Source organism: Fusarium subglutinans, assembly GCF_013396075.1.
Source record: "Fusarium subglutinans strain NRRL 66333 chromosome Unknown NRRL66333_c0000026, whole genome shotgun sequence".
NCBI classification, from domain to species: Eukaryota; Fungi; Ascomycota; class Sordariomycetes; order Hypocreales; family Nectriaceae; genus Fusarium; species Fusarium subglutinans.
The window spans coordinates 226473-249638 of NW_023502089.1; the positions used below are offsets into that span (position 1 = coordinate 226473).

Consider the following 23166-nt stretch of genomic DNA (forward strand, 5'->3'; position numbering starts at 1 on the left):
CAACACACTCCTAGAGGATACTGAACAAGCCAGATGCAATGTGCGACCCAGAGAGGTAGAAGACAAGCTAGACGACAGGGCCAAAAACAGCACCCGTACCAAAGTCCTCAACGTCCCCTACAGAATCAATGTTGTGTGTATCAATAGATGAAAACTTTGAAGTTACGGTGAAGTGGAAGTTCAATTCCGACATCTCTAGTACGGAATCACGATGTCAAAACAACCCGGCAGTGATAACCCCACCGTAGTACCTTGTCGGCAGTTGCTCCAGAGGATACACGAATTCCCACATGCTATCTATGATATCAAGAAGCAGGACGGGTATCTTTAGTACAACATCGGTAGAAAGTACCACTGAAGTCTGCTGAGGTGACCAAAGACGTGGTCCGTCAAGACCGCCGGGGGGAGACAGGATTCCGAGTGCTGCGAGGATACTGGAGATGGGGCGTGTGTGTATCATGTTGTTATAGTTATTTGTAAGTGGTGGATTCAATTACTTCCAAGGAGAGCTACAGAGACTATCTCTCCGTGCTCTTGAGTCCCAACCGCGGTGCATTCTGTCACATACGATCATACCTGCAGTAGAATACGGGATCCCGTCCGCTCTCCCATAGTCAAGCCTGCAAGGGGCGGATTAGTAGTTGGGTCGGTGACGACCAGCGAATCCCCGCTGTTGTATGTTTTTTGCCTTTTTTGTGATTTGATCTGCCTTATCTTTTGCTTGTCCTGTTGGTTGTTTAGGATGTCTGTTGCGGCTGACTGATGATTTGGCTATTGGGTTGGTTGTGGAGTCGAACTCAGCGCGAGGCAAACTGCGTCGAAGAGACAGGCAGGGACTTGTTTGTGAAAAACGTTGAATGGAATGTAAAATCTGAGATGAAATGATGTGGCCTTCTCTGTGCCTGTTTGGTTGTAAGGTTTTCCTGGTGAGGTCAAGTGAACGACCACCGATGAAGGACCCCCTCTCTCAACCGGATGGAACATTTCACCGTGTCGCCACAGCCCATTAATTGTTTACTTGTCTAAGCTTGAAGTGCGCCCCATACAAAGTCACGGGGAATCGTAGATGAATCAAGAGTTGGTTCAATCAATTGAAGTTGGCGAACCTTACCCTCGCTACAAGGAGTGCCGGACATGACATATCCTAGATGTCTTTCTTGTCCAAAGCCAACGTATACCGCCAAGTAACTCAAGCAAAATGCATATAGTCCTCGTCGTTCTGTCTTCCTTTCTTGCAGTGTCCGTTCTTGCATCCCTCGCAGTAATCTTCTTCGTGAGGCGCCCTGGACTTGTCAGAGTATATGGGTCTCTCGACCTCAACTCCATTCCACTTCTTGATACGGTACGTGACTCTGTCGATATAAGTCTCTTCTTTGAGCTTCGGCTTGCTCAGGTTGTTGCATTCGACGCATCGCTGGTGGTACACGCGGACATTGTAGCGGTTGCGGGAGTACTCGCGGATCGTGATGGCAACGACCATGCTCTTCCAGCCACGAGAGTCACATTTGTCGTTGTGGCATACGAACCGCCCGATGATGTTGGTGTCGTAAGTGCGGATAGTGCCAATATCCTCGTCCTTTTCGAAGAAGGTATAGTCGAGCTGATCTTCTTCAAGTTTGTCGGCGACTTGGTCGTGGAGATCAGGGAACATGGACCACGAGCGCGGCGGCTTCTTTGCTCTCTTGCCTGGCATGATGGATCAATCGCTGGTTGTTTCTGGGTTGCGAGTTAGTTAGCACTCATGTCGCTTAGAAGATAAAGCTATACCGCGCGACTTACCTAGTACCAGTTGTCGTATTGAGATCGCCAGTAAGGTTGAGATGAGAAGTGAAGGAGGAGAATCTTGAGAGGGGGGAGAGAGGGGGAAGAGGAGAGAGGAGATGGAAAGGGAAAGGGAGGGGCACTGCACCTTGCATAAATGACGAAAGAGTAAACACCATGCACTGCCGCGCATCTGTTTGCCAGTGCCAACGCTAATCGCGGATACTTCCTACTGGCAAACAGTTGCAGCTCGGAAGAACTCGAAGCGCCACGTACTACTTATCATCGACTCTCTGAGCGACCAAGTACTGCCTTGAAAAGCTCCCCGGTTAAACCATCATTAACTCAAGTGACATTCTAGTAAGTACTGTTTGTCCCTAAACACGATTGGCAAAGAGCCCTTTTAAGAACTGCTTCTACTAGACACTGTTTGTTTCGAACTAGCAGCGCCTATTGGTGATTCAAGTTGTTGCGGTCGGCCTCCCGCGTCGACCATCCCCCTTCGACCACGTAACACGACTCTGGAAAGCGCAAACATACAGGGTTGCAGGAAGCATTTAGTTACTGATGTTCATTCGTTAATTTTCTCACCTTCTTCCCCTTTGTATTGTGTCTCGCCGTTACTTCGTGTGTAGGATGTCCAACTTCGTAACCCTTTTCCCCGTTCAGTCAAGGAACAGTAATGATCGCGCCAAGCAACCTTACAAGATCGGAAACCCTTGTCGGAAAACATTGGCTTCTAATTTTGCTTGGAACGATTTTGAACTTCTTGTTTAGGAAACCTGGCCGTCAGGATCACTTCACAGTCTCGGGGAATGTTAGGGCCTCAAGGGCTGTTTCAACTGCCGGTTTTGCTGGAAGCCACTGCTATATAGAAGTCTCTTTGGATATTAATTTTGAGAAGAATCTACAGCACAAATTTCATAGACATAGCCATTTATCCCATGGACGTGTAGACGATCTGAACAGTATGGCCATAGTATTGCGATCCCCAATCAGCTCCTGGCTCGACACAATCTTTCTCATCGAGATAAGGCTTTTGGGCACAAGATCTGGCCAGATCACAAGCAGCCAAAGTAGGTGAGCTGTCAAGAGTAGCGCTTACTTATTAGTCCCCGCTGATGCCTGCTCAGCCCTGCAACGAATTCATAAAACGCACAGCTTCCCCCACGACAAAACAATACTCCATCCTAAAAGGCGCAACACTCTCCAGCAGCCAAGAAAAGCAACATGGGCGCCACAATCTCGCGGTTCTGGGCCCCGTCCCCAATCACAGTTGGCTTGATAGGTCTTCGTTCAGCAGGAAAAACAACCATCGTGAATAAATTAAGCGGCAACTCAGAGTCGGTGACGCCATCGTCGAGAGTGGGTCTCCTTTTGTCGGCAATTGAAGTTATAATACTGACATCAACAGCTGTCGAGATCACTCGCGTGTTTCAGGGAAACCAAGAGTTCAAACTCTTCGACTACGCTGGAAATCCGCACTGGAGACCTTGCTGGAGAAGTTTCATGTCCAGACTACAGGCCGTTGTGTTTGTGATCGACAGCGCAGACAGGGATACTCTACAGGAAGCAAAAATGGAATTAGTTTGGTTGTTGAAAGAAGATATGCTTGAGCAACAGCCGTTTTTGGTACTTGCTAACAAGCAGGACGATCCGGTGAGAGAAGCATCCTGACAGGTGTCATCTTGTGAGCTGACGTGTGACAGAAAGCCATGAGCGTCGCAGAATTGACTGAATATATCGATATACAGCAATATCTTTACAGACCATCGAAATGCGTCAGTACTAGCCTTACATCGCACTTACAAGCTGATGCTAACGCGTAATTTACAGCGCGTTCAGCCTACGAGCGCCTTGACCGGGGAAGGGTTGGCTACTGGTCTAGAATGGGTACAAAACGTCTTGAGAAACCATCGCAACTGATACATCTCACTTAGATAGTGTTACTGAGGATATTCCTTCAGTCTCATCATTCAGAGAACCACGATGCTTGATAACGCGTTGTTCATACGCGACCGCGTTCGCTCCGGAACCACATTTGTCCGGGCCTGTCAGATGCATTAGTCAACCAGTTTCGAAGATCAGCCCACCAAATGCCGCTGATGCCGACAAGCCTCACAACACAAAAGCTTGTTTACAGTGTATCATTGATCGCCATTGACGTCGCAAAAATGGCCGAGCACCCTTCATTCACTCTCGCAGGTCTCCGTAAGTCACCCTACGGCCCCTCACTGTGATCTCTACCCCAATTGACCACCTGTGCACAGTGGCCGCTGGCGGTACAGCTGGCTACATCCGAACTCGCTCAACTCCTTCTCTCGTCGCTGGTGTCGGTCTTGGTGTCTCATACGCTTACGCTGGTACGTGCTCCTCTCCCTCGCCTGATCTCACGACTCACAAGGCGCAGGCTATCTCCTCAAGAACAACAAGGACTACGGATCTGAGCTTGCTCTCGCCAATAGTGTCCTCTTGACCGGTTCCGCTGTGCCTAGAATCATCAAGACTGGTGGCCGAGCTCCTGTGCCTCTTCTTCTTGGTGCTGTGGGTGGACTCGCGACGTATTACTACCAGAAGAAGTTCCGTGAGTTTCGCTACGGTGTATAAGAACGCTGAGAGTTGGTGGATCGATGGAGGAATGGCAAAAGAACAATGGCTCAATGTAAAGTACTGTACGATATAGATAATCTATTCACTGGGATTACGTAGTCATGTAATATCCAAGAGACGATTGAACGTTGGCACAGAACAGAATTCATAATGCCCGCTGTGAATGTTGAGCAATGTGACTCGGAATTACTAACAGACTGCTCCGATACACTCCGTAAGCTCCGGAGTGATCAAGGGCCTGTGCAACATGGGTATCACATCCTCATCCTTTAGGTAGAGCTTCGCCTGACCATGTTACTCATAATCCCAAGAGCGTGCGTTCAGATGGCTACGACCCCCTTCAGGGAGCAAGAAAACATCAGACCTTGATGCAGGGTGTCAAAATAAACGTGGCAGTAAGTCCAATAAGTTGAGGCTAAACTTGCCCCAGTAATTTTATCGCTCATGATTAGGGTCTCGAGTTTTCTTTCCTTCCTGGCCCCAGCTAGCCAAAAATAGCTCAATAGTTCTCAGGACTCACACTAACCCAAACAAGAAGTTGTAAGTCTTGGCATTTCACCTCAGCTTAGTAACTCAGTAAAGGTTCTTCTCTCCGGTAACTCGACTTCCTTGCTTTATATCTCATGAATCATAAGAGCGTTACAAAGAAACAAAAAATGCCGCGAGACTTTCAATTTGTCACAGTCTCTAACCCAGCTGAGCCTATCCCCCAGCATGTCCTGAGCTTAACTCACTCCCATGCAGTTCGCCAAAGACATGCCAAGGAGAGAAGACTACGAATGCAGAAACACCAGGAAGACATGGCTAGAAACGCGGAGAGTACTTCTTTGAACAGGGTTCTTGGGTATAGCCGTGATCCATTTGCCGCTCTTCCGAAACAACTCTTGTCTCATGAGACCTTCCTTCTCGACCATTGTATGTTCATCCCTTCGTTCATAGCTATCCGCTAACGGCACTTTAAAGACATCCGTGTCGTCGTTCCATATAACGTCAAGACATGTCGTCTTTTCAACCAGATGAACGATCATGTAGGGCATGTAATGCGTGATTGGGTCGGGCTCGCCATTACAGACAGTGATCTTCTCTGCTCCATAATCCTCCTCGGCGCATGCCGTCACATTCTCAGCAACAATCCAAACTCCGGGTTAATGGAAGCCGCACTACAGTACAAGTACAATGGCCTCAAAGCACTACGCCATGCCGTTAGTGGCGCCTCACCGACTCTTGGCGCGGTGACTATTGCAAAAGCATGTGCTATGGCTTTAGATGAGGTAAGGTTCTTTGTGCTGCGTAGAAGTTTTGGCTGATATTTCAGTAGGTTAGCTTTGGTGAAGCTGTTGTTGCGAGACAGCATATTCAGGGTGTGTTTGCCATGATAGAAGCTGCGGGGGGTTCGCAGTGCCTTGATGGGACGGGACTGCTGAAGCGCATGTATCTTAGATTCCTTGAGATGCGAGAGAGTCCAGGGCTTCGGTTACCAAAGGGTATTGATTACTCCAGCCACTGCTGGTGAGGCACAATAGAGCATATGATTCAATTCCTTGCGTAAGCTTATGTCCGTAATACATATAATCACAAGATGTACCTTTCTCTTTAATTCGTAATGTTATAAGTGTATAAGTGTCCACTTTGCCAAGCCTTATGACTTCCTTTTTAGGTAGAGAGTACCGAAACTTAGAATTTGACAGCAACACATATTCGTTCAGGCCATTCACAGGATCATTTCTATTCTTTCGGCTTCGGTGAGACGGTTTCCCTCATTATGAAGCATCTTTTGGTTTGTAAACTCGAGTGATGAGCCATGACATTCGACGATGAGTTTTGTCCCTCGTCGACTCTTGGAAAGCTATATATATCCATACGCTACTTGACCTCTTCCATCTCAAGCTCGTAGCTCACATAACCTTCTCATATTCAGTACATCAGTATTTCACCATGTCTTCACCTCCAACTGCCATCCCCACCGGCTCATGGGTCCTTGTCACCGGCGCTACAGGCTTTGTCGCCAGCCACGTCACCCGTCAACTTCTCCAGCGCGGCTACAAAGTCCGAGGCACAGTCCGTGACCAAACCAAAGCCCAGTGGCTCATAGATGATCACTTCAAGTCTTATGCCGACAGTGGCTCCTATGAGCTGGTCACTGTTCCTGACTTGTCGGCTGCTGGAGCTTTTGACGAGGCAGTAAAAGGTGTCTCGGCCGTCGCTCACATCGCAAGTGTCCTCGACTTTGATCCCAACCCCAACAACGTCGTTCCCCAGACTGTCGCAGGAGTAACCTCTGTCCTGGAAAGTGCATCCAAAGAATCTTCTGTTACGCGCTTTGCATTTACCAGCTCCATCGTCGCAGCTGTCTTCCCTACAGCTGACAAAGACGGTGTCGTCGACCGCAATTCATGGAATGAGTTCGCTGTCAAAGAGGCCTGGGCTCCGCCGCCTTACGAACCTTCGCGTGCAATGCTTGTGTACGCTGCAAGCAAGGTCGCAGCAGAACAAGCGCTGTGGAAATACGTCGACGAGAACAAGCCTCGCTTTGTGACCAATGTCGTCAGCCCATCTGGTATCTTGGGCGAGCCGCTGCACGAGAGACATGCCACTTCATACGGAAACTGGATCTATTCTCTCTTTATCGAGAAGAGGGAGATGATTGACACGTTCCAAACTGGTAGGTCCCATTCATCAGCCAAATCCCCAACTATAAACTGATATTCAACTACTAAGCTTTTTTTGTTGATGTCCAAGATGTTGCCCTTGTCCACGTCGCTGCCATTCTTGATCCCAAAGTCAAGGATGCGCGTCTTCAGACGTGGGGCCACAAAGCTCACTGGAACGATTTCTTGCCCATTCTGCGAGAGCTTCGACCGCAGAGGGAATTCATCCCTGACTATCCTGACAAATTTTACCTCAAGCTCTCGACTGATCAATCTGAGTCTGTCGCTCTCTTGAGGAAGTGGGCTAGTCAAGATGGTTGGAAGCCGCTTAGACAGACTATTACTGAGGCCATCGAGAACCCCTACTGGAAGACTGAGTAGAGTCTGAAGAGATACCGTGTATGTGCTTTAGGAAATGTACTTTCACACCAGACACAAACTTAGAATAGGTAAAGAAGTGTCCAGGGTTTCGACCGATCTTCAATGCTCGCGTGCGACTGTGAACAACTGTTCATCGTATGAAGGAAAGCAATATCTCAATGAGCGGAGTTTAGAGAGAACTAAGCTATTGAATAGTTCCTCTGGATAAATAAAAACTAAGAGCAGGATATTCTTATAGTCATAGCACGAAGTGTTGGCATGAAGTGTCCATCAAGGTAGCCTGAGCAAAGAATCCAATATCTGCTATCGGGTAGGCTGACAGGGCGACAGAATAAGACAGTCACTAACGCTAACTTCTTGACGGAAAAACTGGCCAAAAGTGCTGAAGATGGTCATAGCACTAACGTACTTTACGGCTTATTATATACAACCAAGCTCGCATCAACCACAAGGGTACCGAGCGCATTGCGTCATCGATGATACAGTGCCATTGGGATCAATTAAACTCTACGGAGTACTGAGGCTAGAGAGGGATTTACCGATTACTCTAGAACCTTATCCATACTACAAGATGAAAGCTTCCAAAGCATTGGGTCAGTTCTTCATCTGTCATCACATCAATTGCATTTGCACATGTTCTTTTGACCAAGTTGCAAATCGGGCATGCGAATCGTTGAATTGAAACCCCGCATTTGACAATGGAGCTAACGATGCCAACGCACAAACGAACGCACGAGCGCGCAACGGGCAGCGCCATTACTGGCAAGGAAGCCGATGGACTCTGCTGATGGTGTAGACTAGTCCAAGGTTCTGGTTCTCAGCCTTGGCTTCTCCACGCCCCGTTTTGTCGCCTGTCTCTCAACAGTGGCTTCACTCATCTACATCACCATATCAATTGATATCACCAAGACAAACATTCAAAACCACCGCCCAGCAACAGTCCAGGAGGCATTCATCCACCAAAATATCACAAGACACATCCCCCATCCAACGTCATCCTCGGAAACAATAATAAGCCCTTCCCTCCGTCGGACTCTGCCCCAACCCTTGCCTCAACCCCGCAACTGCAACGGAAAACCGGACCAATCTTACGGACTCTAGCTCCTCTAATTGGTCACGTCGGACAAGCTAATTCGTCCAGCCACCAAACACTCAGCGTCATGATTGCCAAGCTAGGCTGTGAACTATCGAAATGGCATCTCCCAAGCCTTTTCCCAAACCATGTTTTTCTCTGGGGGGCACGGTTGGCGGAAGCCTCGGCTCAGCGGCATACGTAATGTGATGTGGAATTGAGTTAAAAAGACTGTAGCCCGCCATTGCTTGGAGGTTTAGACTGGCGGTCAATTACATCATACTTCCCAATGGCTCTTCATCGTGCCCTCACTGTCTTGCTAGGCCTTGCCGCTGCTGCTCAAGGCCATGTTTACAAGCGAGCTGTTTCTTCTGAACCTCTTCCACCCAGTCAAGATCCATGGTACACAGCTCCAGAAGGCTATGAGAATAGGGAGCCCGGCACTGTTCTTCGTCTACGCCCTGCACCGGGCAATTTGACCCGCATCACTGGAAACAGCTCCGCGACGTATAATATTCTGTACCGCACCACAGACAGCCAGTACAAGCCGACATGGGCCGTCACGACGCTCTTTGTGCCTAAGCTTGGGGCCAACAGCAGTGCTGCAACGCTGTTCAACCAGAGCGCTCTGCTTTCGTACCAAGTTCCCTACGATTCAGCAGATGTGGATGCTAGCCCCAGTTACGCAGTTTACTCCGCAGCTGGTGTCAGCAGTCTCGAGCTTTTCAACGCTGCTCTAGGTCTTGGCGTGTTTCTCAGCGTTCCTGACTACGAAGGTCCCCTTGCGTCGTTCACTGCAGGTGTCATATCCGGCCATGCAACTCTTGACTCAATTCGTGCTATTCTCTCTCTTGGTCTTGGTCTGAACACGACGAACCCCCGCGTTGCGCTGTGGGGATACTCTGGTGGCGCATTGGCGAGTGAATGGGCTTCTGAACTTGCTGTGCAATATGCACCTGACCTTCAAGACACAGTCGTTGGTGCTGCACTTGGTGGCTTGACACCTAATGTCACTGCTGTCTTGAATGCCATTTCCGGCAAAGACGCTGCTGGCCTTGCACCAAGCTCTATCCTCGGTTTGACTAGTCAGTATCCTGACGTGCAGAAGTACGTCCTCTCGCAGTTGAAGACGTCTGGAAAAAACAACAAGACTGCCTTCCTAGCTGCGGAGAACTACACCCTCGCTGAATCAGGCGCTAAATTTGCGGGAGTCGATATCTTCGATTTCTTCAAGGACGGCGACAAATTATTCCGCGACCCTCGTGTTCAGCGCATCATCAACCGCGATGGAATAATGGGCTACCACGGCGTTCCCCAATGGCCCATCTTTGCGTACCAGGGCGTACACGATGAGATCAGCCCCATTACCAACACAGATAAGCTCATTGAGCGATACTGCGGTGTCGGAGCTAATATCTTGTATCAACGAAACACTGTTGGCACGCATTCACAGAACTTTGCGCTTAATGCTGCTGCGGCAATTCAGTGGTTGGCTACTGTTTTGACTGGACAGTATGATAAGGCATACAAGACAGAGGGATGTACTGTCCAGAATGTCACAAGGAATAGTACTGCTCTTCCGTTGAGGAAGAGAGCTATGCCTATGAGGGTTTATGATTTGTGGTGATGGGCTATGACAAGTTAAGATGTTCGGATCTGTTGTTGATATGACGGAGTTCTGGCGTGAGATGAATTGGATGCTCTACATAATATCGTATCACATTCAATCAGTATATATTAATACTACTTTTAGTGTGGAACTTTCCATGCTGCCAGCGAGTACTGTGAACAGGCCGCCTTATGGCGAAGAACTAATGGCTCTGTCATAATTTTGATAATGACCCTTGCCAGGCATACAACACCACAACAACCACAAGAACCGCAAGATAAGGCCCCAGGACCCCTATCGAATCCCTTATGATCTTCGCCATAAGCCGTTCCACATTCTCATCAAAATGTTTCCGATCATTAACTCTTGGAAACTCAACATCTGGTACATCCTTTCCCAGGAACTCACAAAGCGGTTCCCATCCATCACCAAGCGAATATTCCAGTCGTCTGTCCTCCGGCACAGCGTCCCGAACCATCCTATAGAAAGCCTCATAGCTATTTCTCGCAATATCGGGCGTAATGGCCGCCACAGTGTACTCATTCACAGAGAAGAAACCAGCGAAGATCTTTCTCATGGCATGGAAAGCCCGAAAGCGCAAAACGTGCCAGCATAAGAACTTCTGAAGCCAAGTTGCCTCAAAGATAGTGATCAACATTTGAGAGTGGAAGGACGGCCACCAGTCTTCAAACTTGCGCTGGACAATGACCACTTTTGCATCGGGATACGCCTTGATGAGCTCCAAAGTAAAAGTCGACGCTACGTCAGTGGCCACATCATAGGCACCCCATAGACTATGCCATTCTTCCCTTGTGAATGGGGGACGTTGAATCTTGTGGGTGTAGTCCGGGAGATGGAGGAGGTGAGGAAAGGTAGCTTCCGCTGCTTGCTCGAGCTTCCCCCAGGGTTCCTGACATTCGTTGTGTAGAGCGTGATGGGCTTTGTAGCCTAGGATACGGTATGCTGTTGCCATGGAAGCGGTTCCTGTGCGGTAAAAACCTGCGTGAATGATTTTTATGCCGTCTTTTGACGGGTTGTCTTTCTCGGTGAGGGACGCTTTGTTGGTAAATGACCCTTTCTTAGTAAGGGACACTTCCTTAGTAAGGGACACTTTCTCGGTCAGGGACGCCATTTCGACCTGTGAAAAGGATGGAGTTGAAGCCGAGTAATACAAAGAGCGGAAGCAATGATGAGCCTAGTGGGTGAACACTGAAGACTACAGCGTGGCGCTAACTAAGGAGTGTAGTCAACAAGCAGTTGGGTGTATGCAAAATCATGAGTAAGCAATGGATTCTTGAACAGACTTCGAAAATCTCACTTCCGTAGGAACGTGTCCTCGTCCGAATCTCCCTTTATATACCTCTTGGTCCCTCCCCTTTGCAATGCCCTGAGGCTTGCTGTAAGATTTATTAGTTATCGTGGAGGCTTACGGGTAAAAGACTATATAGGGGGAAAAAGACATCGTGTTGTCATTCACTACCCGTATTCGCAGCCTCAAGCTTAATCTTATGGCCACAGTCATCCCCATGATCCCCCGATACTTCAGCTACTGACTTACAAACCCCATTTGAATGAAGACGTGTCCTCAAGAGTTGTATACCGTTTCCTAATGTCGTTCCCCGCGATGTGTATCACACTGGGTCTGTTCCCATTACAAACAAAGCTTTCGGCCTATCATGTAAGGTTTCAATGTCATTTCCCATCTCGTTGCCGTAGCAGTAGCAATTCATTCTTACTAGAATACTGGGAGAGGCTTTATGTATAATAGTAGTCTGAAATATACAGAGTAGTATTCGATATACTGATAATGGCTAGTCTGCTCTGTTTCTGATGATGTTGCACGGATATAAACAGCATCCGTAGTACGAGCCGAAGAGGCGTTGATCACACGATGTCTTGATTCTATAAGTCAAACGCCTTTAAAAATGCTCAAAACCCATTGGTTGAATATCCTCGTATAAACTGTTCCACGAAATCGCTGTTTGAATGTTTAGCGCCACATCACTTATCACGAGCTGGGACCGCCAGGTGAAGGACAAGGAATCTCAACATGACAAGTAACTACATGCAACTGTACCGTTCTAATTCATTATTTAGGTAAGAGCTAAGAACCAAAAATGCATATCTGAAGTAATATTTATCCTTGAACATGAGGTAGTAGGATCTTGAGGCACCGTGATAAGGTTCAGAGGCTTCAGCCCCGAGGGCACAAAGGTGAAGAACAACAATAAACACAGATGGGCGCCCTCACTGTTACATAATATTTGCCTTTTCGCTGGAAAGCTAGATATCCTGATGACTGACTCCAGAGGTGTATAAATAAGTGCTCCCTGCTTCTCTTCTGTCAAGATGATCTGGCTCAAAGCACAGATCTCGACGCACAGGGCTTGAGATACATAAGATCTTGGCCGGGCTTGATTCCAGTACAATATGAGAATGGACATACGTTCTATACCTGATTATTTACGATTCTCTTTGCGATAAGAAATAGAGGGGATGTTGAATGGTGTTCTCAGGTTGATGGAAGAACGAGACATTAGATCCGATTGACTTCTGGGGCTGCTAGTGGCGTTAACCCAACATCTCGCTTATGATCGCTTTACTATCTCCTCCAGTCTCATCGGCTCAATTCAATGCACCTATCAAGGTCTTTACGGATACTGCAGTGCGATATTCCACTGCAGTCCCACGTCCATGGTTCCCCACGCTACCCCAAGTGGGTAAGCCACGCCGTTCTCACAAATGCTCCCATTGGCTCATTTGAGATCACGACAGAGGCTACTAACATGGCGACATATTAACTTCTCATCTCAAAACAAACCCTTCACCAAAATCATGATGTCATGGAAGCGATAAAGTGCCGGCAGTGGTTCATTCTACGCGTCAACGTCATGTTTGGGTCGTTTGGGGAAAATGCTCCGTTCGATGCATCTAGATTGTGCATCCATCAGTGTACTCTATCTCCCCGTGCATCGCTCTTAATTGTAGAAAGGGTAACAGTTGATGCAGATCTTATCTGGGGTACTTTTGATCAGGTAGTATTCTCCGCGGTTGTGGAAGTACCAGTATCAGCGTTGCATCGAAATGACAAGTTGAAATGGATGAAACCTCATGAAGATCCGGACAAGGGACGTATGGTGCAATATTACTAGAGGGGGACACCATTCTCAACCCATTAGCATACTTAATGGACATGTCCCACAAAGATTTGAAGCTTCTGACACTCTGTTCCATCGAATCTCGAGGCGCGATTCTACACGATGGCCGCAGACCTGAAGAACGATTCGCCGCCGGACCTTAGCGATGAGGCTGGCACCATCGACTCGAGCTCGCCAATAAATGAGAAGGCACTGCTCCGCAAACTTGACTTGAAGCTTTTACCAGCAGTCGGAATCTTGTATCTGCTGTCGTTCTTGGACCGCAGCAATGGTATGGACGATTGCAAGAGAACGGCGTGATATCAAGCTGACATAAACGGACAGTTGGCAATGCCCGTATCGAGGGAATGATTGATGATCTCCATATGTGTAAGATCAGCAGATCCCTTTTTGCCAGGAAACTGGATTTTAACATTTGACAGCGGGTAATGAGTATCTCACTGGCTTGACGCTATACTTTATCGGTTATGTCCTCTTCGAGGTTCGTTGCTCATTACTGTCTCCGTGTATGCATCTGACAGTCCCAGATCCCCTGCAACATTATTCTCAAGCGAACTACACCCCGGCTTTGGCTGCCAACGCTCACTGTGGCCTGGGGTATTGTGGCGACTCTTCTCGGTATCGTGCAGAACAAGACGGGTTTCTTCATCGCTCGATTCTTCCTGGGTGTGACTGAGAGCGGATTGTTTCCTGGTGGGTTCACTCGTAAGGGCTGCTATCTGGAATGGTCGTATTGATGAGGAGTAGGTGTCGTGTACTATTTCTCGATGTGGTACAAACGTCGTGAGCGACAATATCGTATTTCGCTCTTTTTCAGCGCTGCATCACTAGCTGGAGCGTTTGGTGGCATCTTGGCATATGTAAGTCAATTTGCTTCATCCATGAAGCTGTACTGATGAGAGCAGGGCATTGGTAAGATGGCAGGAGTCGTCTGGGATAATGGTTGGCGATGGATCTTCATCTTGGTGAGCCGTTACGCCAACATTCCCCAGGCCGAGCTAACGATAAGCAGGAAGGTATCGCGACAGTAATAGTCGCCGTCGCGGCATACTGGTTCATCGAGAACTATCCCGACACATCAAAGTTCCTCACAAAATCGGAGCGCTCCTTCATCCATGAGCGCCTGCATGCAGACAGTGATGCCATTCGCGAAGAGAAGTTTAGCTGGGCTGCTGTTCGCGAGGCTTTCAGCGACCCAAGCTGCTGGCTCTACGGTCTGGGCTTTCACACCATGAGTCTACCACTGTACACTCTTTCGCTTTTTTTGGTAAGTCACCATTGTCTCGAATTAGAAGTCTTACTAACGGCATTAGCCCACCATTATCAAGGACCTTGGATACAAAGCAGCGGTCGCGCAGCTGCTGACAATCCCGCCATACGCTGTCGCATTCCTCACAACTCTCGGTGTTGCCATTGCCTCTGAGAAACTCGCCAAGCGCGCTGTCTTCATCGCCGGCTCAGCTGGCGTCGCAGCAATTGGCTACATCATCCTTCTCGCCAACACGAACCCCACCGCGAGACCAGGAGTATCATACGTCGGTACGTTCTTCGCTGCAGCCGGAATCTACCCCGCCACTGCTCTCGTCCTCAGCTGGCCCGCCATAAACGTATCTGGACAGACGAAGCGTGCTATTGCGAATGCTATGCAGATTAGTATTGGAAACCTTGGTGCGGTCATGGGGACACAGCTGTATCGATCTGGAGATGGGCCGCGATTTGTGGTTGGGCACTCCATGGCGTTGGGGTATCTTGTTGCTAATATTGTGGTTGTGAGTATACTTGGCTGGAGGTTGAAGAAGCAGAACGATGCTCGGGCGGCGGTGAGTGAGGAGATTAAGCACGTTGGAGAGGTGGAGGACTGGAGAGGTGACACTGATCCCCGTTGGAGGTTTGAGTATTAATTCTAGCTGAGAGGCAGGATAATAACTTGGAACATGGCGGCTGTTGGCTTCAAGAAGGGTTCATGGCTGTAATAATGACCAGACAAAAAGTATGCGAATTGACAGTACCAAATACCAACAACTATTAGTCGACTATAGTAATACCTCCTCTGCACCGAGCCACTTGTTCCACAGACTCTGCTACAGACTTGACGTTGCCCTCGCTCGAAGGCTAGCCCCAACCTTCCACAACAACAACGGCGCAGCCAACTCAAGCGCCAACTCGGCAAACGCCATAGCACTGTTACCCCATCCATACCCAAGAGCTGCATACATCTTTGGCGTGAAAAGCGGAAACAGGAAAGCAGCCAAGCTGCGAGGAAACTGCTCCGCCGCGATAGCGCTCGACGTATGATCCGGATAAGCATCGATCATGTACGCTTGTAACGGCATACCGGAGATCTGCATACCGAAACAGGTAATGAACATGGCTACATCGACCCATGCCCAATGAACTCTGAACTCAGCGCACCAGCCGTAGATGATGAAGCCAATAGGCGCGATGAATGCACCCATTGCCATGAGGGGGACTCTGTTCTCTGGCAAATGCTGACCATTGCGACGCTCGGTTCTGCGAAACCAGTAGTCCATCAATGGAGCACCGACTTGTGATGCTGCAAGTTCACCCAGTGCACAAGAGATATAGTGTAGACCACTTATCTCAACAGATTGCCCATATTGCGCGGTCCAAACCTCTGCGAAACTTGAGAGGACGATGTATAAAAGACCATAGCCGATAGCAGAGATAACAGCTGCGACTTGGATGATGGGATGGAAGGCGAGAAGACGAAGAGGACGGGTCATCGCTTGGGTCAGGACCTTTCTCAAAGTATGTCCCTCTTGCGTGCGCTCAGTGTAGGTGTAATACGGCTGGCCCGTCTCCTTGCGCAATTTCTTAGCCCGCTTCTTCAGAATTGCGGGCGCATATGTCTCGCGGAACGTGGTGAATGAGATAGTAGCCATTGCGACTTGGAACATGGAAGTAGACCAAAACATCCATCGCCAAGAAACCCGATCAGTCATGAAGCCTCCAATGACGGGGCCTCAAGTAAGGGTTAGTAACGTGATGCTCATAGGAATCTGGGTTAGACTTACCGGTTGCGGCGCCGATGAGAGGAATGACAGAATACCATCCAAGGGACTTTCCACGCTGGTCAGGACGCCAGATATCGCCTAGAACACCACCTCCAAGAGCATAAACAGCACTTGCGCCAAAACCAGCGAGGAACCGGGTGCCGATAAGCATCTCTTTCGAGTTAGCGAACCCGCACGCGAGATTCCATACAAGGAACCAAATATTGGAGACGTGAAGAATTGTCTTGCGTCCATAGACCTCAGACAGGGGACCAATGACAAGAGGGCCAAAGGCAGTTGCCAAAAGGTATATGCTCAGTGCCATGACGGATTGAGTCGCTGTCATGTCGAGGTCTTTGGCGATGACGGAGAGGGCGGGTGCCATTACTGTTGACACGAGGATGCGGTTGAAGCCTGTGATGGACAGGACGTTTGTCACAGCCCATTTTCGCTTTTCGGGCCAGTTCTTGGGGTTATCGCTGTCGAGTTCATTGAAAGCGACGAGGTATGGATCTGCTCGGGTACTGTTGAGTACACCAAGCTCAGTGTCAAGAACAGGTTCTTTCACGTCTGTAGTCATCTTCAGAATAGCATGAGCATGTTCGATTGAAGATGAGTTACCCACGAAAAGGTACTTATACCCCGCACCACACGCAAAGTTCACGGTCGGAGGCCAATTCCCCCTACGATGGTAGTGCTTACGGCGATAGCGGAGGTATCGGTCGTGATGTCTGGCTATCAGATCCTGCTTATCAGATCGGCAAATTAGCGGCGTTATGTCCATCACCAAGCGAGCCAATGTGAGAGAAAGTGGCTTGCTCAAACCTTGCAAATGTTGGGGTTGAATGACTCAACGTGAGAAGGATTTGGGGCCAAGGACAAAAGAACCCGACTGATCCGAGACAAAGCAGTCATGCTACTGAAATTGGCAGGTCAAAGAGATTCACGATTTTATACCATCGGAATACCTTGAATCTCTCTGAGGTCATACCATATTAACCCAGAAGATAATATTAAATTAGAGAGAAGTATTATTCACTCTATTTTCAATCTAGTATTCGGCCTTTTTATTCTTAATTCCGTCACTCGGAGGCTGAGATCGCAAACTCCATAGGCTTCGACATCGCCGATTTCATGAACGGACTTCTCGCTCTTATCTCCTTACCCCAGATAAACACTCCAATAGGCGCAGCCGCCAACACCAACGAGATGAATCCCAACAGCGAACTAGCCCAGTGAAAGCCCAAGTTCGTATACATACTGCTCGAAGCAAGCGGCAAAAACGCAACGCCCAAGTTCTCGCCCAACACTGTAGCTCCAATAGCGCTCCCGGCATAGTTGCTATAAGCATCAATTAGATAGTTCGCGATGCTCACAACAACAGCCTCGGTGCCAAGTCCAACGAGCATAAGCCCAATCGCAGGCCCGATCCAGTGCACTGAGGAATAGCTCGTCCAAGCGTAGACAAACATTCCGCCTGTGACGCCAATGAAACCTCCGATGACGGCAGCGTAGAGTCGAGCTTCGGGGATGGGTGTACCTGGGGCTTCTTTGTTGCGAGACGCAGAAGCGTAGTACCAATTGTTTGTCAAGACACAGAGACCAAAGCCGAGAATCTCTCCGATGACGATGGCAGCTTGGACGTAGCCGGCTTCAATGGCGTTCCATCCGTACAGAGCAGTGAAGACTTGCTCAACAGATTGGGTGAAAACGTAAATCACTCCCAAGCTGAAGGCAGTCCAGACAGTGGAGATGAACACAACCGACTCAGTGCAAAGCATGTAAACTGGTCGCTGAATACTCGTCCAGATATCGTGAAGAATCGACTTCGACTCAAGTTCCTTCTGGCTGTAGGCGCTCTTGCCTTGCTTCCTCAATTTCTTCGCTCTGGCAGTCAATATCGCTGATCCACGCGTCTCAGGCATCGCCAGGATGAAAATCGGGAAGAAAACGCCCGTCCAGATGAGTTCGATGTAGCCAATCCATCGCCAGGGCAGATACTGAAAAATAGCAGCACCAATAACGGGTCCAAGGCTGCTGGCGTTCAGGTATATCATGATATACAACCCAGTTGGAATTGTTCGAGCTCGATCTGTGGAGAAGACATTGCCAATAATGCCGGCTACAGCATTCGCGAGAATAGTACAGCATCCACCGCTGAAGAAGCGAGTGATGATCAAAGTCGCGTAGTTAGGCGCTACCCCGACAGGAATAAGAAAACACAGAAAGACGGTGTACACCACGAGAAACACAAGTCTCATGCCGAAATCTTCCATGATCGGAAGCAACACCAGCGAAAAGAGTGCACCGCCCAGTCCCCACGAGGCAACTGGCCAGTATGAATGCGGAAAGTTCTCATCGCTAACATTGAAGTCTTGGCCGATGGCTTCATGTGCTGTCGTGATGATTGTCCCGTTCATCATTGAGATGAAGGTCGCGAAGAGACCAAGACCGACGGCGAACCATTTCTTCTTGCGGGACCAGTTGTACGGGTTTCCTGGGTCGTTTGGGCCATTCCACTGGACGATCATCGGTTGGTCTATCTCAAATCAGCATTTCATCTCACCTTTGACAGTCCCCTCTGAATGCAACATACCTGACGACTCATTGCTACGAGCAAACTCAGACCTCTCTGCTTCAGCAAACATATCTCTCAGTCGATTCGCCAAGTGAAAACACCTTGGCAAGATCTCTTGGCTCAGAATATTTGCAGATTTAGAAATGCCAAGTGAACAGCCAAGAGATGGAGATTCTGGGGAATGCTTCTTATGACTTTATCTTTAGTCCAAGTCTGGTTCTCCACCGAAAATTCTTCCTAATTCCGGACCCATAGAATCGATCTTGTTACCTCATATTAATTCAACAGAGCCAATGAAGGCATCTCGGCTACAAAGAGTTCGCGGTTGCGCTAGCCTAGAAAGCGGCAAAGTTTGGAAGCTAGAGACGTCGCTGTGAATTGCCATTGTAGGTAATCCTCCACGGTGCTTGTAATCTTATAACAATCGAGTACCTGTGAGATTGATTCGTATCTGCTATAGGATGAGTTTCTCGAGCTGCAAGAATTCTTTTTTGCTTCTTGGAGAAACGAGGTCTCATCGGACAGTGCTAATCGTTTCATATAAGGTCGGTTGACTTATCAATACTACCGTGGATCATTATGCCATGTGACTGTCATAATTCTTCCAAACTCCTCATACAGTTGGTCGAAATGTGTGAGAGCCGCTTGATACTGGTACAGCCATGGACTGGGGCTTTGGTCATCATCATGCCGACTATTTTCCGATGGTCTGAAATACCTCAGCTGTCAGCTGGATTCAACCCCGCTTCTGAGGTCAAGCTGATGCACAACTGGTGTAATAAATTTGCCAAGAAACTCGAACCTTGAGCAAGGCCAAGTCAATTTCTGTGGCCTTGTGGACAGTTCCAACTTGTGCAAGGGCAATCATGTGGCTTATCAATACAACGGCGATCACTCTGGAGGACAAAAACATATCATCAACTCCATATGCAATTCTGTCGCATACTTGGGGTGAAGATGAGGTCACATTCGAAGACATGATGAAGGGCCGGGAAAAGGGCAAGAAAGGCTATGTCAAGATCATACACACTTGCAGATTAGCCAAAGAGAGGGGGATTGCATACGTCTGGGTCGATACTTGCTGCGTTGATAAGAGGAGTAGTGCAGAGCTGGCCGAAGCTATAAACTCTATGTTCAACTGGTACAGGCTCTCAAAAGTTTGCTTTGCTTATCTCGAGGATCTGAACGTCCATCGTGGTCCACAGGATGACGAGCTCGACGGCCTATCTTCTTGTCGATGGTTTACCCGGGGCTGGACATTGCAGGAGCTGATTGCCTCGCGGGACCTCGAATTCTATGACAGCATGTGGAAGTACCGGGGAACAAAAGCAAAGCTACAAACAAAGATCTCAGAAATCACCGGCATTGACATTGCGGTTCTGGAAAACAACGCTATCCTGGAGACAATACCTGTTGCAAAGCGCATGTCATGGGCAGCGAATCGAGAGACCACGAGAATAGAGGATCTCGCATACTGCCTCCTAGGAATTTTCGGTGTCAACATGCCAATGCTGTATGGGGAAGGAACAAAAGCTTTTGGCAGGCTTCAAGAAGAGATCATCAAAGAGACAACTGACCTCTCTATATTTGCATGGAAAGTAAATTCGACTGGGGGATTTCGCGGCATTCTCGCTCGATCTCCCTCCGAGTTCGCACACTGTCGAAATCTGCGACGCGCACCGACAATGAGATACGGCTATGAATACAGCATGACGAACAAAGGGCTTAGAATGGAGACATACCTAGGCGCGAGTAAGGATGAGGAGTATTTATTGAACCTTGCGTGCATGATACCGAATGATCGTGGCGAAGCAGCAAGGATTGGAGTTTATCTTACCAAGACGGCTGATGGCTTTGTCCGCAGCCGTCCTTCCGAGCTGTTCGAAACACAGGATTCACTACTCTGGGCAGGTCCACGCCATAAGATTTTCATTCGCAAGCACGTCACATCTTTTGGATCCGAGAACTTAAGGACGCTTCTTGACATGAACCTCGGAGCCAATTTCAACATCCGTCCTGGAATCCAACTTGCTTCCTTTGCCGCGAAACCAGCAGATCTCTGGGACACTTTACGTCAAGAATTCGTCACAGATAATAGTAAAAAGTTCACTGGCTTTCTCAACTTTCAGCTGACCGACACTGGCAAATCTTTCGTTTCTCCTCGAATTTATGTTGTCTGCGGCTTGTCCGTACATTCCACCTCTGGGAACCTAAAGCCGTGGATGGGTATCTACAGCTCTGCGGAAAAGAGGAGACACGGGAAGATAATAGAGTGTGTTGATGGGTATTACGATTCTTACGGGGAGGAACACTACCTGCATCAGCTGCGGGACTGCGTGCTCGGTACTGGAAATGATCTCCCGCAAGAAATCAGCCTGCCTTCCAGTGATGCAGCGCATAGACTCCACCTCTCTCTCGGGGTTATCCAGCGATCTCCAGGTTGTTTGTACACTATCGCAGTAAATGTTACAAACATGGGATGACCCGCAAGTTTGCCTCACTTCCTCGACGTCACGATATCTTAGATCTAGTCTTGGTGAATTTAATCTCTTTCTAGCGACCAAGCGCAAAAGGGGGTCCCTAGCGAAAGACATTAATGATTACTGATAAATATCCTACTTCGATAGCCCTGGTCGAGTGTTGAATGAAGCTCACCTAATATTGAAAGCTGCACGAATGGCAGAAGGATCGAGCATAGCCCTCGAATCAGCCCAGTGAGACGGGCAAGCCAGAGATGGGGAGATGAGGCGCTGTTGCGATTGGCCTTCTGGCAAACATCCTTGTGAATGGCGGAGCGACATAGCCAACATAACTTAGCCATGTGGTTCCGTATCTGCAAGGTTGTCCAAATCCTTTCGGCATTTGGGGGCCATAATTTCACCAGAACGGCAACACCCTTGCGATCCTTGTGGTGATGACAGTTTTCGCTGGTTATTGCTAGGCAGAAAAGCTTGAACTGAGAAACAATGCTGTTTATTGGCCATGCAAGTGATGAGGTGGACGCAAGTAAGCCTGCAGTAGGAAATAAGTGTGATGCAGTAAGACGGAATTAACAGGGGTGACGGATGGGCTGACCCGTTCTGATTTCTCTCATCCTTGGTCAATTCCTTTTATCCTTCGCCATAATCTTGACCTGAGGATCTCGTCTCAATTCTTTAATCCTCCACAGACATACCGCGTGCGAAGAGCGCCATGCCGAGCGCACGAACAAATTTAGGTCCTTTCACAACAGAGTGGAGGTACCCTGATCGATGTACCGTGCCAGTCACCGATTGCTCGACATGAAGGCGTAGTTGTTAGCTAGATGTGTTATTTACAGTTGCGGCTTGTGGCTGAGAGCTTAAATCAGCAGACAGAACTTAGGCAAGGTCAGACGTGCGGGAACAACCAAGATAACACGGTAGGCCAATATTTCCTTAACGCGTCGAAGTTAATCTGACAGAAGCCCGTAGCAAGGCGTGCTCGACGATACAGACTGTTGGCCACCACGAAAGTCATCCATATCCGCTGGAAATGCTGTGAATGGCTGAGGCTTCTACTCTCCCGCGTTCGAGTGCCCTCAGGGCTACGAAAAAGCGTGTACCGCCACGGGTCCTGAGACGGGAAACTTCAATTTTCAGTTCTCGATACAAGATGACGAGAGGGTGATAGGATGCTGTCCATCGTAAGAACGGTTCGTAAATGTTATTTTACTCAGTGACTTACTGTAGTAGTGGCTATACTTGCGCGCAACCCGGCGGTCCACAAACATGCACAACCATAGCTTCTAGGGGATCATTACAAGTCGCATCATGCTCGAAGCAACAGACTGTCCTCAACTGGCTCACCCTCCCAGCAACAGTGACAGATGAAACCAGCACAGTGTCTCTAGACGGGATAACCATCTTCGCACCAATGATCCAGCTCAACTATCACGAAAAGGATTTGTCTTTGTCGTCTGGATCGACAAGACATACAAAAACAGTGTCAGCTCCAGCAGAGACTGGTACGGATGAATCGTTCTCATACTCATCTTCGGGCGGAGGACTATCGACAGGTGCTAAAGCTGGTATTGGAGCTGTCGTTGGGGTAGTCGGGCTTGCGATTATTGGAGCGGCGTTTTATCTTTGGAGAAGAAGAAAGAGGGCTGCACCGCCGGTAGCTGAGTTGGAGACGAAGGAGGATACAGAGAATGCGGGATCGGTCTTGACTTATGGGTCACCGCCGCCGCAGTATCCTCCTGTTGAACTGGATGCGACGAATTCGAGACATGAGATGTGAGTGATGTATATTTGGACAGGAGATTGAGAGTGTCCAAGATAGGAGGTAATTTGGAAACATGGGAAGAGGACCGGA

The 23166-nt window shown here is 48.6% G+C and overlaps 8 protein-coding genes across 8 annotated transcripts; 5 read left to right on the plus strand and 3 right to left on the minus strand.

Moving 5' to 3' along the window:
• Positions 1 to 1189: 1189 nt before the first annotated feature.
• FSUBG_2935 (uncharacterized protein) lies at positions 1190 to 1693 on the minus strand (the record flags this gene model as incomplete). The annotated part of the gene is made up of 1 exon (XM_036680762.1): positions 1190 to 1693. The coding sequence occupies one exon, from the start codon at positions 1691 to 1693 to the stop codon at positions 1190 to 1192; it is 504 nt and encodes a 167-aa protein (XP_036541523.1).
• A 2242-nt stretch (positions 1694 to 3935) lies between these two features.
• Positions 3936 to 5884, plus strand: FSUBG_2936 (uncharacterized protein; the record flags this gene model as incomplete). The annotated part of the gene is made up of 7 exons (XM_036680763.1): positions 3936 to 3972; positions 4032 to 4124; positions 4172 to 4345; positions 4716 to 4766; positions 5116 to 5286; positions 5335 to 5642; positions 5690 to 5884. The coding sequence occupies 7 exons, from the start codon at positions 3936 to 3938 to the stop codon at positions 5882 to 5884; spliced, it is 1029 nt and encodes a 342-aa protein (XP_036541524.1).
• Positions 5885 to 6306: 422 nt separating this feature from the next.
• FSUBG_2937 (aldehyde reductase 2) lies at positions 6307 to 7400 on the plus strand (the record flags this gene model as incomplete). Its single annotated transcript, XM_036680764.1, has 2 exons — positions 6307 to 7033; positions 7090 to 7400. The coding sequence occupies 2 exons, from the start codon at positions 6307 to 6309 to the stop codon at positions 7398 to 7400; spliced, it is 1038 nt and encodes a 345-aa protein (XP_036541525.1).
• A 1361-nt stretch (positions 7401 to 8761) lies between these two features.
• On the plus strand, positions 8762 to 10099 carry FSUBG_2938 (lipase 4; the record flags this gene model as incomplete). The annotated part of the gene is made up of 1 exon (XM_036680765.1): positions 8762 to 10099. One exon carries the CDS (start codon positions 8762 to 8764, stop codon positions 10097 to 10099), a length of 1338 nt encoding a protein of 445 aa, XP_036541526.1.
• A 196-nt stretch (positions 10100 to 10295) lies between these two features.
• FSUBG_2939 (efflux pump antibiotic resistance) lies at positions 10296 to 11213 on the minus strand (the record flags this gene model as incomplete). The annotated part of the gene is made up of 1 exon (XM_036680766.1): positions 10296 to 11213. One exon carries the CDS (start codon positions 11211 to 11213, stop codon positions 10296 to 10298), a length of 918 nt encoding a protein of 305 aa, XP_036541527.1.
• Positions 11214 to 13341: 2128 nt separating this feature from the next.
• On the plus strand, positions 13342 to 15140 carry FSUBG_2940 (major facilitator superfamily transporter; the record flags this gene model as incomplete). The annotated part of the gene is made up of 8 exons (XM_036680768.1): positions 13342 to 13510; positions 13564 to 13608; positions 13662 to 13720; positions 13767 to 13932; positions 13987 to 14099; positions 14145 to 14204; positions 14252 to 14506; positions 14553 to 15140. The coding sequence occupies 8 exons, from the start codon at positions 13342 to 13344 to the stop codon at positions 15138 to 15140; spliced, it is 1455 nt and encodes a 484-aa protein (XP_036541528.1).
• Positions 15141 to 15320: 180 nt separating this feature from the next.
• Positions 15321 to 18901, minus strand: FSUBG_2941 (multidrug resistant protein; the record flags this gene model as incomplete). Its single annotated transcript, XM_036680769.1, has 4 exons — positions 15321 to 16222; positions 16275 to 16823; positions 17419 to 18792; positions 18850 to 18901. 4 exons carry the CDS (start codon positions 18899 to 18901, stop codon positions 15321 to 15323), a joined length of 2877 nt encoding a protein of 958 aa, XP_036541529.1.
• A 796-nt stretch (positions 18902 to 19697) lies between these two features.
• Positions 19698 to 21314, plus strand: FSUBG_2942 (beta transducin; the record flags this gene model as incomplete). The annotated part of the gene is made up of 1 exon (XM_036680770.1): positions 19698 to 21314. The coding sequence occupies one exon, from the start codon at positions 19698 to 19700 to the stop codon at positions 21312 to 21314; it is 1617 nt and encodes a 538-aa protein (XP_036541530.1).
• Positions 21315 to 23166: the final 1852 nt, after the last annotated feature.